The sequence below is a fragment of the Rattus rattus genome, chromosome 2 (genome assembly GCF_011064425.1).
Source record: "Rattus rattus isolate New Zealand chromosome 2, Rrattus_CSIRO_v1, whole genome shotgun sequence".
NCBI classification, from domain to species: Eukaryota; Metazoa; Chordata; class Mammalia; order Rodentia; family Muridae; genus Rattus; species Rattus rattus.
The window spans coordinates 24,271,482-24,290,727 of NC_046155.1; the positions used below are offsets into that span (position 1 = coordinate 24,271,482).

The 19,246-nt window shown below is 46.7% G+C and overlaps 1 protein-coding gene across 2 annotated transcripts in view; it reads right to left on the minus strand.

Moving 5' to 3' along the window:
• The window catches only part of Tjp2 (tight junction protein 2), a 78,100-nt gene extending 59,252 nt beyond the window's left edge, over positions 1-18,848 (minus strand). Inside the window, exon 1 of one of the 2 annotated variants that reach the window (XM_032891735.1) lies at positions 18,733-18,848. In XM_032891735.1, coding sequence (XP_032747626.1) covers positions 18,733-18,792 — 60 coding nt within the window. In that variant the 5' untranslated portion in view covers positions 18,793-18,848. The remainder of the gene's footprint in view (positions 1-18,732) is intronic. The other variant, XM_032891733.1, reaches the window with a different exon arrangement.
• Between the last annotated feature and the right edge of the window lie 398 nt (positions 18,849-19,246).

The window sequence follows — 19,246 nt, forward strand, 5'->3', positions numbered from 1 at the left end:
AATAAAGATCACTCAAAACTTGTTTGTTTCTTGAACTTTCCATTACTTACTTTCAGACACTGGACTTAAAATTGAAACCGCAGAAAGCCAAACACGCAAGAGTGTAAGCCACTGCAGGTACAAACAGGGCCGTTTCAGACGTGACCGGTTCAAATTTAACCCTTTCCCCCACCTCCATCCCCCACCCCCGCCCAGCTGGGGACGGAACCCAGGGCCTTGCACTAGCTAGGCAAGCGCTCTACCACTGAGCTAAATGCCCAACCCCCAAATTTAACCCTTTAATGAAGGCCAAGTGGCTCAATGGGTGAAAGCACCCATTTAGGATGGAGGTTTGGATCTCCTAAAGTCAGATGTGCTAGCATGCGCTTAGAATCCCAGAGCTCGGGGTGGGGGCAGAGACATGAGAATCCCCAGACGCTCGTGGGGCAGCTAACTTGATGCCTGCAATAACCTGGCCTGCGAAGCAATAAACAGACTCTATCTCCAGCAAGGTGGAAGGCGGAGACTGACGTCCAGGAGCACGCTGTGGTGCGCGCACCAGCGTACACGCATGCGCACACACATTTTTGAAAATTAAAATAAAAATAAAACTTAATTTAAAAAAAATTTGAGACTGTTCCTTACTAAGAGGACAAGAAAACAAGAAGGGCAAGTGGCAGACTATGGTTTGGTAGTTCCTGACGGACATCTATTGCACAACTCAGTAAGAAGCCGGGATGATGGATGCACAAGTTATCACTTTCCAAGATACAGTGCCCACCGACAAGAGGACCACAGGGCCTTCTCTACAGGGCTTTCTTTCAAACTTACACCCTCAAAGAGCTCGTCTGTCCTTACGGTGCAGCCGTTAAGTGATAATCCTGTTGTCAACGGTTTTATCTGTTATGTATTTGTTTAATTATCACGGGGTGAATTCTCAGTGTGTAGATAATCCACCAAAATGAGGTGAACTCCCCCGGTTTGGGTAGCAATGCAAATTCCGGGTTGTCTTGCCCTTAAACTAAAATCCAGGGGTTGGGGATTTAGCTCAGTGGTAGAGCGCTTGCCTAGGAAGCGCAAGGCCCTGGGTTCGGTCCCCAGCTCAAAAAAAAAAGAACCAAAAAAAAAAAAAAACTAAAATCCAAACTGTTTACAGCTTCCAAACACATACTGCAAAGGAAGGCTAGCCGAGAGCAAAATCTTGCTTTACATAATCTTCCGGGTAGATCATTAACTCCTGTCAAGAATAGTCATCACACGTGGGTTCAGCAAAGCACTTTGCTATGTGGAAGAAACACACTGGGCACAGAAAAGTAAAAATTAATTAATGAATCAGGTCCTTTAAAAAAAACTTTAAACTTGGGGTTGGGGATTTAGCTCAGTGGTAGAGCGCTTGCCTAGGAAGCGCAAGGCCCTGGGTTCGGTCCCCAGCTCCGAAGAAAAGAATCAAAAAAAAAAACAAAAAAACTTTAAACTTATGTGTGACGTGTATGTGCACATGTGCGTGCTCAAACAGACACAAGGTCAAAGGACAACTTCCTGGGGTTGGTTCTCCCTTTCACCTTTACACGGGCCCTGGAGATGAAGCTTGGGTCACTGAGCTTACACGGCAAGGCAACACTTTACCCTCTGACCCCTCTCACCAAATCTGTGTTTCTTGATCCCAAGCCAGAGCATGACTGTCATTCCCTCAGATCAAGACACTAAAGTGGCATTCACAACCCAAAGTCTTAGAGGACACATGTAAAGAGGAAGCGTACACTCTAGCTGCTGCCTCTGTCCTCAGTGACGTCCACCCAAGAATCCAGGTATAACTGTATGTCCACTAGTGGTCACAGCAGAGCTTAGAACTGAGAAGCAACATTTTAAATAGTTGCAACAACTGTATAAGTTGCCCATGCAAACACAACGAACGCATTAACTCTGGAAAACTGTACTGTGAGAAAATGAGGAAGAGAAACAGCCTCAACTAAGCTCCAAAGGAAAGTTTTCCTACCTCCTCCTAGCCCCTGGATTGGCTGGCCCAGGTTTCATTGGCCTCCTTCCTGGACCCTAGGGCAGCAACTGGTGTTCTGTATCTGCTCTGTCACCACGATGGTCTGGCTTCAAAATTCACTAACCCTTATCCCTAGTCAAAATTCCCACTGTAGCCAGGTGCCCCGGTAAGACCATGCACCTTTAATTCCAGCACTCAGGAGGCAGAGGCAGGTAGATCTGTGAGTTCGAGGCCAGCCTGGTCTATATAGCGAGTTCCAGGCCACCCAGGGCTACATTGTGAGACCACGTCTCAAACACTTCCCACTACACCAACACACATGCTGTCAGCAGTTCTGCTGTAGACATAAGCCCCCTGGAAGCATATGACGTTTTATGAGCTGTACTCTGACCCCAGTACAACTTACAGAATCGGGACCCTCCACATGCAAGTTTCCCAGCACACGTAAGTTATTTTTTCTACTTCTCAATCCACATTTTATAGCCACAAGATACCTTGATGTCAACAATACTTTTCAAACTGTGTTAAGGGGTAACAGTTAGTTTTACCAGAGGCCATGAGGACTTGAAGGAAGCACACCGGGCTGACAATATTTCTCTAATAAAGGTGTGGTTGTAGTCAGGTGTCCATGTAACCTACCTCCTCTAGGCTGTGTCTTACTCCTCTCTGAGTCTCTGGGACCTCATAAAGTAATGGAGACATAGAGTCTCTGGAAGAAAACATCTCTTAAAAATATTGTATCAAGCCAGAGAGATGATGGCTCAGTGGTTAAGAGCACTGGTTCCTCTTCCAGAGGTCGAGTTCAATTCCCAGCAACCACATGGTGGCTCACAACCATCTGTAATGGGATCTGATGCCCTTTTCAGGCATGCAAATAGAGCATTCATAATCATAAAATAAATAAATCTTTAAAACAACAATATTGATCTACTAGCCAGGCTGTGGTGACCCATGCCTTTAATCCCACCGCTTAGAAGGCAGAGGCAGGTGAATCTGTGAATTCAAGGCCAGCTTGGTCTACAGAAAGTTCCAAGACAGCCAGAGCTACACAAAGAAACCCTGTTTCAAAAAACAAACAACAAACAAACAAAACAAAGCAAAAAAGAATATTAATATAGAATTTTTACAGATGATTGCCCGGTGGTAAAAAGTATTCCTATACACTTTCAGCAGCAACGCTTACACATCTAGAGATCAACAGAGAACACACAACCTTTTGACCCTGAGACACGGCACTGTCATTAACAAAAGGCATATCTGAATGTTGATATTCAAATTCAAATTCAAAATGCATATCTGAATATTGCACAACTGAGTCACCAAATAATAACAGTAGTAAATCAAAACAGATCTTGTGGGCTGGGGCCATGCTCGGTGGGTTACATTACTTGCAAAGTGTGCACGAAGCCCTAGGTTCCATTCCCAGGACACATAAACCTGGTGTGTGGTCCGCACCTGACAGCCTAGCACACGGGAAGTTCCAGGGCATCCTCAGCTACAAAGTTTAGGGCCCTCCTGAGCTATTGAGATGAGGGAGGGAGTCTCTGTTAGGTTTACAATTTATAGGCTGCATTCCCAGGTACCCTGGGCTGAAGGCTCAATGTGAGAAGAGCTTCTCCCCTACTTCCTTCCAGCCTGAGGGTAAGACACGGAAGCTGGTGGAATCAAGATTACCTGCAGGTTTCAAATGGACCTGGGCTCACATGCCTTCCCCGGAACACACAGCCAGCAAGTGTTCACTGTTTCTGAGCCCAAGCTTACAATATGAATACACCCCGTCCTTCCCAACTGTCCCGGAGAGATCAGTGAGCGCTAAACCCAGGGCCTGCCATTACTAAGTCCTGAGACCTCCTGCCCCGGTTTCAGCAGCCAAAACACACAACCGAAAGCAAAGTGAGAGCCCTAGGCAGGCACAGCCCCTCGCCCTGCCCTGTGGGTATCTGAAGAGGCATCTCAGGTAGGCAGACTTCTGTCCAAGGCTTGGAAGCTGAGCTGAAATGAACCTGTGCCCAGTGAACACTGCAGCATCTGTGAAAACCAGGACAGGGACTCGGAGCCGTTCGCTAGATTCACGGGGGAGCATACACTTGTCACTCCTGAGATGCCTTCTTCAAGGTGCTTCTCAGGAAGTGGTGGGGGGATGGAGGAGGGGGAGATGGGGGAGAGGGTTTGACCTGCATCCAGGCTATAAGCATGTATACATACACATGTGTATGCATGTTATATTTCTATACATAAACATGTGTATGGGGCTGGGGATTTAGCTCAGTGGTAGAGCGCTTACCTAGGAAGCACAAGGCCCTGGGTTCGGTCCCCAGCTCCGAAAAAAAAGAACAAAGAAAAAGAAAAAAAAAACAAAAAAAAAAACATGTGTATGCCACATGTCAGTCTAAAAGAGAGAAGGGCAGTTGAGGCAGGAGAGCAGGGAGGAAGCGGGAGGAGGGTGAGAAGTCCCGGTCCTTAGGATCCAGGTTCTGCTTCCTCTTCCTTTCATGTTCCTTCATTTCCAGGGCAGCAGCTATGGTATGTCTGCCCTAGGACTGCAAAGATGCAGATCTTCCTGCTTCCCTAAACAATCCCTCCTAATACAGACGCAAGCCTCCTCCGATACAATTACGTAGATCTGGTGGTTCAGACCCTCATTTAGAACAGCACTAGGATTAGAAGGATGGGCTGGAGAGATGGCTCATTCGTTAAGAGCACTGGCTGCGCTTACAAAGGACTTAGGTTCAGTTCTCAGCACCCCCATGACTGCCCAGTCACCTGGATCCTCAGTTCCAGGGGAGCCAACACCCTCTCCTGACTTCCACAGACTTCTGGACACATGTTGGTATATATACATATACTCAGGTACACATATGTACACATAAAATACAATCTAAAAACTCTGGTCTTCTGATTATATACACACACATTTCAAAGGATACTTGGGTTTCTACTTTTGAGGACTTTTTTTTTAATCCACCATTTCAAAGAGCAAGTTCTAATCAACTTCTCCCCGATTAAAGGGCTTCTGCTGTTTCCACTGTGAATGATAGCCAGGTGGGAACACTCGAGACCCAGGGACAGACAGGGATGACAGCTTCCTAGTGTATGACACGTCAATCCATAAATCGCTATCCTAAGTACGAAGCCAAAAGCGTACGTCTGGGAGCTGTCGGGAAGGATATGCTACTGCTGTTTCCTCAGGACAGTTCACTGCGAGGACACGATCCAACTGTCCCAGCCCTGACATTTATTCTTCAAACGACACTCCAGATGATGCAGGAGACAGTGCAGTGGTGGTTTAGAGCTGGGAGAGACCCTCATAGCTAATGCTCTTAATTAACAAGCCCTCTCTCCGGTCCATCTCTCTGGCCCCTGAGTTCTTTTTGGTGAGGGTCTGAACCCACACAAGATGGATGTTCTTTTGTCCGTTCCTATTCGGAGGCCACAGAGACTTGCTGGTGCTACCCAGATGACAGTGAGTCCTCTCTGCCAAGAGTGTGGAACACAAGCATGACCTCCTGTGTTTTCAATCACAAACACGACACTTAGAAACTTGGCAATGCCCAAGCTCAATTTATTTTTAACCCAGTTCTGTTTGACCATCTTTTTCAGCAGAAAAGCCCAGGGAGAATTTTTTTCCTTTGAACAGCTGATGCCTCGTTCCCAGCGGAGAGTAAGTTGCAGGGAACTGAAGAGGAGGATCTCCGCTGCCTTCTCAAGTTCCTGACTTCTGTGCATCGAATACCAGTCAACTCCAGAACTTGACTTAAAATAAATAAGATAAAAAAATAAATATGGTATTATACAAAGCAACAGGTCAGATCCCTCTCAAGTTATAACACTAAGCCTAAATGTTTATAGATATCTAGATCAACAGAGAGAATGAATGAATGAATGAATGAATGAATGAATGAATGAATGAATACACATTAATGTGTATGTGCAGAGAGCTAGAGATGTAATGCAATAGTAGAATGCTTCCTTAGTATACATGAGGCCTTGAGTCTCATCCCCAGCAAAACATAAAGGACACACGTGCACGCACGCACACATAAAAACCACACACACACACACACACACACACACACACACACACACACACACACACAAGCTCCCCAGCACAGGGAGGGGTGCGGAGGGAGTGAATTAGGTCACTACCCAGAAGCTTCCCTCCAACTCCCTTTTCTACCGTCCACACAGTGAGACCCTTTGTTCATTGTCTGAGGCACTGTAAACTGTTTGCACATCTATTGTGAGCTCTGGCTGACTCCAAGTCTAATCCAGGGCTGGAGGAAAGTCACGGGTCCTTGTGCTTCTCAATGTGCTTGCTACTGTGCACGTCTACTCTCCAGCGTGTAGCACTTCCAGTTTCTCGAAGAAGCAGTACCGTGGCCAGGAGCCTCAAATGGCATTTGGTGAATCCCATGACCACTGTTTCCAGCTAATGACTAGCAGTAAGCGGTAATAGACAGGCAGGGTAGAGTAAGCTGGAGAGGTAGAGAAGATAATTTGAATGGGGGAGAAAAATTCGCCAATATTCCCAAGTTAGGAGGAAAAAAGAAACAAGTCAAGTTTTCTCCAGAGGTGAAAGAGGGCATCATCAAAGGGATTAAAGATTTTAAAGCTTACATTTTATAAAATTTTCATTTTATAAAACAAACTCAAATGACTGAGGTCACTACTGCCCACGGTTTTGATGGACTATTCGGGCAGCATGAAACTTGAAGCACAAACTGGGATAAATATAACCTCTTTCCATTTCATTTGATGAAATTCCAAAGAAGTTAAAGATGGCTGGAGCCCACGACAAAGATCGGGTTTATACGCTCCTTTCACTTACACTATCAGATGAGAAGGACGTCTAAGACAGTGTACTCACGCTCTTAAGTTACTCATCAAAGAACTAAGTTAATAGGATTAAGCCATCTTCTATTTCTTCATTAACTTGTAAGCTTGAAAAATCATTATGTTTTTAGTCTCTCTAGATAACCTAAAATTGGTAGGTAGCCCAGGCTAGGCCTGTCTTAGCTTTGCCAAGTGCTGATATTACAAGATTGATACCACAGCCATCTGTTTCTTTTTTCTTCCAGTTCTGGGGACAAATCCAGGGATGAGTACATGCCTAGCACATGCCTAGCACATGCCTAGTACATGCTAGGCAAGTGCTCCACCACTAAGCGACACCCTCAGGCCTTAGGGTGTGACTTTTCAAGCTTACTCTTCCGACAGCAAAGTAACCAGAGTCAGAAATGGTGGCATGTGCCTATAGTCCCAAACACAGAATCTGAGACCAGCCTAGGCAAGCAATTCTGTGTTAAGAGGCAGGAAACAGAACTAAACTGTAGGATCTAGGCCCTTCCAAAGGTAGGATGCCTTATGGAGAAGGTCGCTGTTACAAGTCGCCTGGACTGTATCAGGTGACTGACTAGAAAATCAAAGGACAGACATGGGAGTATGCAAACAGAAAGTCGAGTGCTCCCCCGAAATGATGAAGGAAATAAGAAATGACAGCTGCTTCCACTGACTACTGACTGAGTACCTCAGAGCAATCCCAAGAGCCACCCAGACCTTTCTGGCACAGAAAGCTCTTTTACCAGAGGCCAGACACCTCCAAATCTCTGGCTGAGGAACCTTGGGCAAGGGAAGTGCACATGGAGGATCGGAAAGCATGAAAGATGGCAGAAGCCTTCAGGGTTCCTCTTTCCTTCACCAGCAACAGCAAGTTGATTCCCCACCTCCCTTCCCCTCACCAGCCTCAGAACCGTAAGGCTGAGGAAGTGATGTGATGGGTTCTCAGGAGCCTTGCACAACCTCAGAGTCTGTGGGGCAAATCTGAATGCTGGTGATGAGACCTTGGTTTTTACACCAGCAGCCTTTGATTATTTGGGAGACTGCCAATATTTTGCATTAAGTTTCTTTCACCTACAAATCACAAAAAAAAAAATTCCTGACTAAACCCTGACCTACAGGTTCTGTGTGCAATGCTTGGTTTATAGATGCAAAGACTGGACACAATAAAATAGTAACCTGCTTAAGATCAGAGAAAGACGCAGAAGATAAAATAATTCATGGTCAGGTCTACGTGCCATCAGACTTACAGATTGACACTTAATCATCCATAGTTCACAAGAATTCTAATACTTGGAATTCACACAAGAAAAATATGTATATGTGCCCAATATAATGTGCAGGAATTTTTTTAAAGGCTTTATTCATAATAGCAACTTTATAAAAAAATTCATCAAAAGAATAAATGCTGAATGTGCATGCACATGGAATGAATGATACTATGCACACACATGGAATGACACCGACCATGCACACACATGGAATGACAATGCATGTACATACATGGATGATGAGTGCATACACATGGAGTGGCGCTGCATGTACATATGCATAGAATAGTGGTGAATAAGCACACGTGGGATGAGGTGGAAAGTGCACATGGGCACACACAGAATGTTACTGAGCAACACGAGAACTAGCGAGTTTCACACAGCGACACAGACAGATGTCACAGAGACTCCCTGCAAAGAAGGAAGACATACTGACTTCCTCATGTCCAACAAAACCAGTCCCTGGGGAGGGGAATCAAACAAGGCTCTCTTGGTAGAGCCAGTTCGATGATGTTAAAAACGTCCATCTTTCTACCCAAATGGTAACCACACCACTGACTTCCTGGATGCCTGTGACTAGAAGGCACAGAACAAATACTAACTGAATCGTATACTTAAAATATTAAATTTAACGTTATATTTTACCACAATAAAATACCTTCACTTTTGGCACTAAATACAAAAAAAAATTAAACCTTTTATTAGAAATTTAAACAGAAACCCATATATAAAGTATACTTCAAGAAACACCATAAACGGGGCTGGGGATTTAGCTCAGTGGTAGAGCACTTGCCTAGGAAGCACAAGGCCCTGGGTTCGGTCCCCAGCTCCGAAAAAAAAAAAAAAAAAAAAGAATCCTTAAAAAAAAAAAAAAAAAAACACCATAAACATGACAATATAGAAAATGCTTGATAATGACTATGTAGACTATAGAGGACAGACCTTTCCTGGATTCTTCTGTTTCTTTGGTAAAGTCTTTCTGTATTGAAACACTCCAGACAAACTGTTTCAAACTCCAGTTCTTAAGAAAACTTTTCCTCCCCTTTCCAACCACTCCCTTCTAGAGTCATCTGCATCTGGTTGAGCAGTGCACCCAACTAGTATTCCTCCCAGCCCTTAGATTAAAATCTTCATTTAGGCTAGATTGCCTTTAATTCCAGTATTCTGGAGGCAGAGGCAGGCGATTCTCTTGAGTTCAAGGTCTATGGAGTGAGTTCCAGAACAGCCAGGGCTACACAGGAAGACAAAGAAAAAAACAAACTAGCTTTGCTTAGGGCTGGGGGTGTAGCTCCGAGGAAGAAAACTGGCCTAACAGGAACAGGGCCCTGAGTTTTTCCCAGCAGCCCAGAAAGGAAAGAAGATAAATCCCGATACAGGCCAGAAGCAACTCCGGACCACCTGGGGCCTCTTACTTTCCAAGAGCCTCGGCTGCCAGTCTGTCCTGGTAACAATAACATTAGGAGGAAAGAAACAAACGTTTTCAGTTTCATACCTGGGAAATTTCAGGGAGTGTCTAAGATGCCACAGATCTCTCTCCCCTCTTAAAACTCACCCAGACACTAACCAGAGCAGCCTGAGGCTGGGAAAGTGCTTCTCCTGAGGCCATGCTCAGAAGTGCTGGACTCTAGCTGCAGCTACAGAGAGCAAGTCCTTTCACAGGAACGTGAATGAGGAAGTTCCTCTCCCCGCCATCAATCAGAAGTCTGGTTTCTGGCTTGACTGGAAGGGGACCAGAAAAGGCTCCCAAGTGCAGTCAGAAGCCCCTTCTGTGCTCATCCCAGTAAAAGTTCATTCACCCTAGGGGAAAAGCCGGTGCAAAAGACAAAGGTGTGTGGGAGGCTCCCTGCTCGCAGCTTTGCCTGGAAAGGGTGGAGAAAAGAATGAAAAGGGATTCTCAAGAAGCCCTAGGAAATGGCTGGAGTGCGGCTGGAGAGGTGGCTCAGCAGGAAGGAATGCTGACTGCTTGTTAGAGGACAGAGTTCAGTTCCCAGGACCCACAGCAGGCAGCTCACAACTGCTTAGAACTCCGAGTGCTTCCTCTTCCTCTGCACGACCTGAGTTCAGTTCCCAGCACTCCATCACGTGGGATCACAACTGCCTGTTAACTCCAGCTCCAGGGACTCTGTCACCTTCTTCTGGCTTCCAGGGACACGTGTGTGTACATGTACTCATTAAAAATAAACCATTTTAAACTTATTTTTTAAAATATAAGGGTTGGAAAGACTACTCAGCACTTGCTGCTCTTAGAGACCTGGGTTCAAACCCACACCGCAGCTCACAACTGAAGGGACTCTAGTGACCACGAGAGTGGTGGACATGGCTCTACCAGATTTTGCCCTTCTCCCCCAATTCCCTTTGCCTTGCTTTAAAAACAAAAACAAACAAAAAACCAACAACAAAATAACCATTAGATTTCATCATTCTTTTTTTTTTTTTTTTTTTTTTTTCCCGGAGCTGGGGACCCGAACCCAGGGCCTTGTGCTTCCTAGGCAAGCGCTCTACCACTGAGCCAAATCCCCAACCCCATGGATGTGACATTCTTGTCTGGCCTCTGAGACCCTCTGAGAGTATCAGGCACAAACCCATACACAGTCCACAGACACACAAGAAGGCAAAACACCATACCTATGAAACAAAAAATAATTTCAGAAAAAATTTAAATAAAATCTGGAAGAGTGGAGGAGGAGGAGACAGATGCTACTGGCTTGAGGAGCAGAGAAGAGAACCTGCGAGCTCTGGGCTAGTACATTATTCAAGCTGCAACTTAGTAACGGATCTTTCCATCGCTTTGTGAACTGAGCAACTACCAGGCACTCTGCCTTTAAACAGTATTTTTTTAAATGTCTTTCTGAAAGAATCCAATGGATCTATTTTACACACACACACACACACACACACACACACACACACACACACACACACACACACAAATATAGCTGAAAGAGCAAGGAATTTGGAGTATCTTGCTCCAAATTCCTTAGAATGTTCTCTAGGCTTTTACACTCAAGCACTGAGAGCCCTCAGAAAGTTAAGGCCACAGATGACTTTATCAGCCATCAGAACTAAGTAGAGCTTAGGTCTGCGACTCACATAAAGCGATCAGTTCATGAACGCCACAGTCCCTGCTGCTTCCCAGCCATAGCCTTGCTTCCCAGCCATAGCCCGAAGTTCTGCAACACCGTAACAATTTTAATTAAGTCCGACCTGAGCTAAACACCATCCTACCTCAACAGCAGCACACAGAGAGATCCAAAAGCAATTCTACACTTTTTTGGTTAAGACTTCTTCGCTCATCAACTATCATCCATTCACGACATAAATACAAGGAATTCTCTCGGTTAAGTTCTCCACTAGTCTGATTCATGCTAGCTCATGCCTCCCCAAATGAGTCGATCTGATAAGTACACAGTGAATTACGTTTGATGCCCGGCCCCGAAAGCCCTTGTGCCTACCGCTATGACTCACACAAGGGCAGGGCTCACAGCTAATAGGAAGTGACTGGAGGTATGCAGGGCTGGAGGAAACAGGGGCAGGTGTACACCAGCCAATCCCACGCAGCCGAGCAGCTGACTCCAGACTGAAGAGGGCTAAGGAGGAAGTGTGCTCCTCCGAAACTGAGCTCACCGGGAAGTCCTTTAGCTTTGCTAAGAAACTCCCTCAGTAATCTCATTCTTCTAGTCGCTGAGACGTGAGAGTGGTGGGTGACGTCTAGGGGATACAGGGATGACGCTCCAGGATGAAACTCCACCCACCCAGGTTCTCAGGTGTGCCTGCTATCCTTGTAAGGCAAAAAGAAGAAACTGAGCTAGAGCCCAGGCTTCCTCCCGTATGTGGGGAGGATCAGCTCTCAGAGTAAACAAATTGCTACAGTCGGACATCAAAGCAATGAAGCCGGCTGACAAATTTATTTTTCCTTTCTCCTGAGAACAAAGGCCCTTGAAGCTCCAAGCCCTAGAAGGACCAAATACTACTAGAAAGCATTCTCTCCTTGTGTTGTGTAACAGTTAACTTAGAGATTCCATCCTGCAGGGAAGTTCCTACCCCCCCACACACACACACACACAAGAGAGAGAAAGAGAGAGACAGAGAGAGACAGAGACACAGAGAGACAGAGAGACAGAGACAGACAGACGGAGAAGGAGAGGGGAGGGAGGGTTGGGAGTGAGCTCTTCAAAAGTCCACTGAAACTGACCAGATTCTCCAGGCGCTTCCTTGCCGGCCTGAGTGAGTAAGCATAGCCCAGCAGGGAAGAAGTCTCTCAGGCAGTAATTGCTCCTCGGAAGACATTTTAGCCAACTGAAGCAGCAAAAGACCCTTCAACCTTCAGGCTGCCCAGGGTAGTCTAGGTTCCCAGCTTTTGTGAGCTGTCACCCATGCTGGGGTGAACCCTGGTGGTGTAGTTGTTCTGGGGCTGATTTGTACTCATCCAAATGAAGGGTCATTTGTAACTCTGAACCCATATTCCTGTAGGGAACCCCAATAAAACTCAATGGATCACCAAACTGGACTTTGGTGGTAGCCTTATCACTAAAAATCGGGTGTACCATGCATGGGTTCCCGGTCTGGGAGTGAGTAGAGTGTTTTGTCTCCCGAGCAAAAGAAAATGTTGTTAGGCACCTGGCTTACCTTATCTTCAACTCAAGGAATTAAATTTCTGTAACACTATCAAAGTTTTCCTTTACTATGATGGCAAAAATGCAACTGACTTTTAGACTGGTGTACAGTCTGAAAACTGTTACAACCATGGACTTGTCTGGACCGGTGTCTCAGCAGGTAAAAGCACTGCTTGGTCCCGCAGAGGACCAGGGTTTAGTTCCCAGCACGCACTTCTCTGCTCACAATGACCTGGAAGCCCAGACCCAGAAGCTCTGCCACCCTCCCTGGCCTCCCAGGCAGCAGGTACTCATCTGTTGTGCAATACAAACGCAGGCATATAATAAAATAATTTTAACTTTAATAAGTACCTGGCCCAGCAGGTACTTAGCATATTCCAGGCCCTGGGTTCCACCCACAGCTCCCAGAAACAACAAAGGAGATGTGTCAAGATTACATTTTCACCATTACTATATTTACTCCCCGCACAGAACAGGAGGAGGAGAAACATAAATAAAAGCTACGCCCACCAAAGTCTAGTCAGGCGAAAACATTACTCTAAGTTCAAATAAGCACATTACAAAATATATCCTACTACGGAACGGTGCCAGACTGTATCGCGTTAAAGACCCAACTTTAACCCTCTGCCAGGTGGCAATCAACAAATGGCATGTGCTGATATGAATGACTAAATACAAGTCACTAGCCAAAGGCTTAGGACACCTCAAAATGGCACACACCTAGAGACCGCCTGTGATTCAGTGTCCCCTCTTCCGTTTGATTCACGTCAACGTTTGATTCACTCAACTGTTCTTTGGAAGTCAAAGCAAGGAGCTGTTTTCTACCTCAAACCTTCCAGTTCCCACAGCATCCTTCTGAGAGCCCTATTTACAGCTCAATATACATATACGCAACAGACGTATAAAAACAGGTTCCACCCTCAGCGCCGTAAAGTTAATACATGAGCTAAAAATAAAAATCCCTCCATACAACACATTTGGGAAAGACCCTGAGAAGTTTAAACCACTTAATAGGGCAGCTAGTTGGTGACCTGCATTTTTCAGGCCCCACTTGAAAACAAAGTGATATTCCCCGGAAGAGGCGAAGCACCTCCTCCCCGCCCCTCCACTTTATCACAAAAGAATGAACAGCCTTTGGCCAGGCAACGTTTGGCGACGCAACACCTACTTGGAGAAAGCAGAGAAAGGAAGGGAATCCAACCAGATGTTAAAAGAGCCTCACAGATACTCCATGGGCAAACACAATCAAAAGAACTGCAGAAATGGGGGTGGGGGTGGGGGTGGGGGTGGGGTTGGGGTTGTTGTGTCCGAAGGCTCAAGACAGAGGCCATGGTGTTCAACACTCCCGGTATCCCAGGATGATTCTGCATGAGCTGCTCAAGAAGGTAAGGGGGTTGGGGTGGGGTGGGGGTGGGGAGTTACACTCAGAGTTCTCCAGATCAAAGTCACATGTGTTTTACACAGTTAACGCCCAAGACTCAGAGAGCAATAGCCTTCACACGGTCAATGTTTGCAGTCTACAACTAACTTACCGTGATAGGTTCACAAATCTTAACACAGTCTTACTTCCAATTATTTTCATCCTAAGCTACCCAGTCTTCAAATAAGCGGGACTGGTGACCGCCTTTGCTCTCTTTCCTCACGTGATATTAATGTGTAAGAACTGAAAAACAGAATTATGTTCCGTCGTAGCTAATAAAAAAAGATAGAATTTAATCCCTGTGGAAGAGAATTCCTGGGTTAGTTTTGTGGTGGTGGTGGTGGTGGTGGTGGTGGTGGTGGTGGTGGTGGTGGTGGTTTTGGTTTTCTGTTTGTGTTTATTTTGAGCCAGGATCTTATTATGTTGCCCAGGCTGGCCTAGAACTCACAGAGGTCTGCGAACTTTTGCCTCCAGGAGTGGTAGGATTAAAGGCATGTGCTACCACGAATGGATAACTGGATAATGGAAGCTGGATAACTTCATTATTGCTGTTTCACTGTTTAAATTAAATTATTAATTAAATTGCTTAATTAAAGGTGGTACAGGCCTTTAATCCCAGCACTCTGGAAGCAGAGGCAGGCAGATCTCGGAGTTTGAGGCCAGCCTGGTCTATGGAGTTCCAGGACAGCCAGGGCTACACCAAGAAACCCTGTCCCAGAAAAACAAAACAAACTGGAGCTGAAGAGGTGGCTCAAACATTAAAAGCACTTGCTGCTCTTAAAGAGGACCCGGCACCGATATAGGCTACTCAATCCATCTGTAACTATAGTCCTGGAAATCCAATCCCCACTTCTGGCACCAAGCATAAGCGATAGTCAGACATCCATGCAAACAGAGCAGCATACAAATAGAATTAATTATATTTTAAAAAACTATTTTTCCTGTAAGTTTTATGACCCACAACTAGTCAAAAACTCTGGAAAAAAATCAAATGGCTAAGTATCTGGGGGTGTCAAAGTCCTTAGTGTTTTTTCTGAGAGGCTTGGGATAATAGCCAAGATAATAGGCATCTGTCATAAAAAACAACAAAACAACACAAACACCAGGACAGAGGCCTGAGGGTGCAGCTCAGTATTGGGGTTCTTGCCCATGACATGCCACAGTCTAGCACATCTATCAACTGATCAGCAACACCACTGCCCAAGCACACAAGGACCTCCCGGTCCTTAGGAAATCAGTATAGTCTCCAAATTCTAAGAAGCCCATGTCTAAATCAAGTGGAAAGAAAGAGAGGACTTCCAACTCACAGTTCAGCATTACATAAAAATCCTGCAAGCCTGACTGACTGCTATCCCAGGAACCGTCCCAAATAAACACTGGCCATTACAATAACAGATACTGGGACAGTTCTTAACGGTTAAAGCTAACTCCTCCAGAGAATGTCACAGGTGTATAAGCTGCTACTAAAAGGGATGACGGCCAGGGCATCGCAAAACTTGCCGTACTGGCTAAATGGCCACTAAATGGTTCTCTATTCTTTCTTCTTTTGAAGATTTGTTTATTTATTTTATGTATATGAGTACACTGTCACTCCCTTCAGACATACCAGAAGAGGGCATCCAATCCCATTAACAAGTGGTTGCTGGGAACTGAACTCAGGACCTCTGGAAAAACAATCAGCGCTCTTAACCTCTGAGCCATCTCTCGAGCGCCAGTTGTCTAAAACAGAGTTCATGGCGTTCATGAGCTTAAATTCATCAAACTGGTATTAAGTTGGGCTTCTCAATCTAGGGCCCTGACTCCGGGTTTGGGACCCAGTGACTCCCAGCTAACATGCTAATTCGGCTTCCCTCCACCCAAGTCCAGGGGTAGATACCAAGATAGCACCATAGCAAAAACACCTTTATCTTGGGACATCAAGGTCACCGTGGCCACACGTCTTTGCATCCCTGATTGTAGCTTAGGATATATATAACCAATGAGGCATTTTATTGAGAGACAGCTCTCAATCGAGATAAATCTTCAATATGGTCAAGCTGATGGATTTGTTTGAGGGATTAGGCAAAGAATTCCCTAATGGCTAGTTATCTTGGGAGATGTTGAAAGGTGGGTGATTAATATGAGCAATTTCACAGCTGCCCTATGGCACCCACATCTCAAGCCAGCCCAATCAAATCAAAATGTCTTTTTAAACCACTACTGTTGAACACAAAGAGGTACAGTGACCTAAAGTGACCCCCACCACCACCACCTACTTTCAAGAATCTGTCTCCTTAAAAGATGACATCCAAAGGAGGAAAAACATTGTGTGAAAAGAAAACTAATGGTGGGAACACTGTCATCGCCCAAGCACTCGGATACATACATTCGAGAAGTGCTCACCAACTCACACGGGAGAGAGATGGCTAGCTGTGATCTGCTGTCCTTGTGCAAGGAACTAGATCAAGGGTTAAGCAAGTTTAGGCATTAGTCACTACAAACGAACTCCCCTGAGGGCCATACAGAGAAACTGGTCTTAGTCCTAGGCAAACCTCAAAAATAGGACCATTTACCATGTTGGGAGTGGAGTGGCCTTTGCTACAAAAGCAGCTCGCTGGACTGTTAGGAGAGCAGAACCATTAATTAATAAGTACATTAGGAGTTTCTGTGATTCTCCCTTCCAACGTTGTGTTACTGCCATACAAGGCCTTCCAAAGAGAGCTGTACCACCCTTCCTCCGTCTCACATTTTTCACTGGCAACTCTCTGGCCCTTCCTACCTCTATTTCTAGACCGCACCTCCCTTACCAACCCAAAACCTTTCACTTAATCCCCACATTAAACTTTCGGGACCCAGGACCACTGTGTCCCTAGCGCCCACTCTTTGCCAGTGCGTAGTGAGGCAAATGCATTTCCAGCCACTCTCTATAGTGACTGACATCAGGAAGGGTCTGCTCACGTGCTTTCTGCCCCCAAAAGAATCCCCAAAGGGACGCAGAGAAGACAATCCCACCCTTTGTTGGGTCTCTGAATAGCAGGGTGTGCGGCTGTATTTCACATTCCTCCCTCCGTGCCAGGGATCATCCAAAGTCAGAGCCATCTAAATCAGTCCACCGTGCTGGTGTGCACTAGACTCCTGCAAGCAGAAATCCAGTCCACGCAGGACTCAGTCAAGTCCTCAAAGAGACCAGCGCTAAGTATGTGCTCATTAAATGGTAGCTCAGTGGTACTGAAAAACTGCAGCTGGGACACAGCTCAAAAACCTATGCTTAAGGACCTGGGTTCAATTCCCAGCACCCCACGCCCACAGAAACAATCTCTCTCTCTCTCTCTCTCTCTCTCTCTCTCTCTCTCTCTCTCTCTCTCCCTCCCCCCCCCCCCCCCTCCCCCCCCTTCCCTTATTTAATCTTTTCGAGAAGCTCTGTAGAGGAAAACAGGAACAAAAACCTCAAAAGCCACTGTTACCTTGACTAAAGCACTCTCTCTTCTCTCATCGCCCCCCAAGAACAGCACCCTGCCCAGACTCCTAACAGGCACTGTTGACACCATCCATTCCTTACAAAACACACGGCCTTTACTTACCTTTGCATGCCCCACAGTGAAGAGGCATTATTCAAGAACATGTATTAAACTGGCTAATCCTTATCCTATCCAGGATTACTGAATGGCCCTTTGTGACAAATACAATTACTACTTACTAATTTGTCAGCCCAAACTACCTTCTTCCCAGGATGGACCCGTTTTCTGTAAAGGGTTGTGGGCGCAGCAAACACAGACCACATAGGAAGCTATGGAGGCGTCGTCTTTGCCTCTGCTGGAATTCCAAAGTGGAGTGGAGGTAGGGAGTGTGCACTGCAGGGCAGTTTCTGGGAGGGGATGACTCTTCACTGGGAACCTCGGGAAAGCCGCAACCATTATTACTCAGGTCAGACAGTCGCCAGAAAAGCGACTCAGCCTTAGAACTAAAACTAAACTCGAGGGGAAGACCGTATTCCATTACTGAGTCCTGGCAGGTTCCCCCCAAGTTCTTCACATTTCAAGAATGTGAAAAGGCCTGAGGTCGAAATCCCTGGTTATTTAAACCTTAAAATAAACTACTGTGTAAAAGCGGAAACTTAACAAATGGAGACATAAAATAAAAGGGACCGATGACAGGTAAGATACTACCAGAATACAAACCATTCATCACTCCCTTCTGGGGCTTCTTCCAAAACCCCATCTCCATTCCTTACTGCAAAACAAGCTGTAACGCAAAGGCAGCTGACTGAAAAGGAAAGCGAGGATTTGGGTACCAAAGGGTCCTCCGTTTCTCTCGGTACATGGCTTAGAACCTCTGCATTAAGTTGGAAAGAGCACACACACACATACGCAGGCGTCCAGTCGGTGACCACAGGCACAGAAAGTCCTGGGAGCCGACACCAGGGCGCTGGACTCCACACTTTCCCCTACTTGGGATTTCATCTCAAAGCCAACTGACTTCAAGAGGCCATGAGCCATCAGCGCCGTCCTCCCAATCCTCCCCTCCCGGAGGACCCTTGCTAACTACAGCCCAAAGAGTTGCCGGTGGATAGTGAGGAGCCTCACGGAATCCACCAGCTCCCACGCAACCGCTCGTCTCCCGACCCCGGAGGAAACTTACGCGCTGCCAGCCCGACAGCTCCCGCCGCAGTGGGAACCCGCGGTCTCCCCGCACCGGCATCTCGCGCGCGCTTCCCGCACCTCCTGCTCGCCGCGGCTCAGAATTACAAGCTGCAGTGGCGGACCCCGTTCGCCACCACGGGGAGCCTCCCCTTTGTCCCTCCTCCCGCGGCGCAGCCGGCCCGCCCCGCGCCTAGCTGCGCCCACGCTGGCCGCCGGGGAAACTCCAACGGCCGCTACCACCCCCGCCGCCGGGGGAGAGCTCGCCGGCGCCGCGCCCGAGGCCCTGCGGCGGGCAGTGTCATGCGCTCTGACTCCGGTCGGCGGCGGAGGACCTGGAGCAGCAGGAGGCTCCCGAGCTCTCGCGTCCCGCCTGCACCCCCGCCTCTCTGGCCCGATGGTTCGCTCCGCCGCGCGCTTAGAAGCCAGCAAGTCCGGCCGAGCGCGCGCCCGGGGAAGCGCTGCGCGTTGGAGAGGATGCCCGGGAGGTCGCGCGGCGCGTCCGAAGGAACACT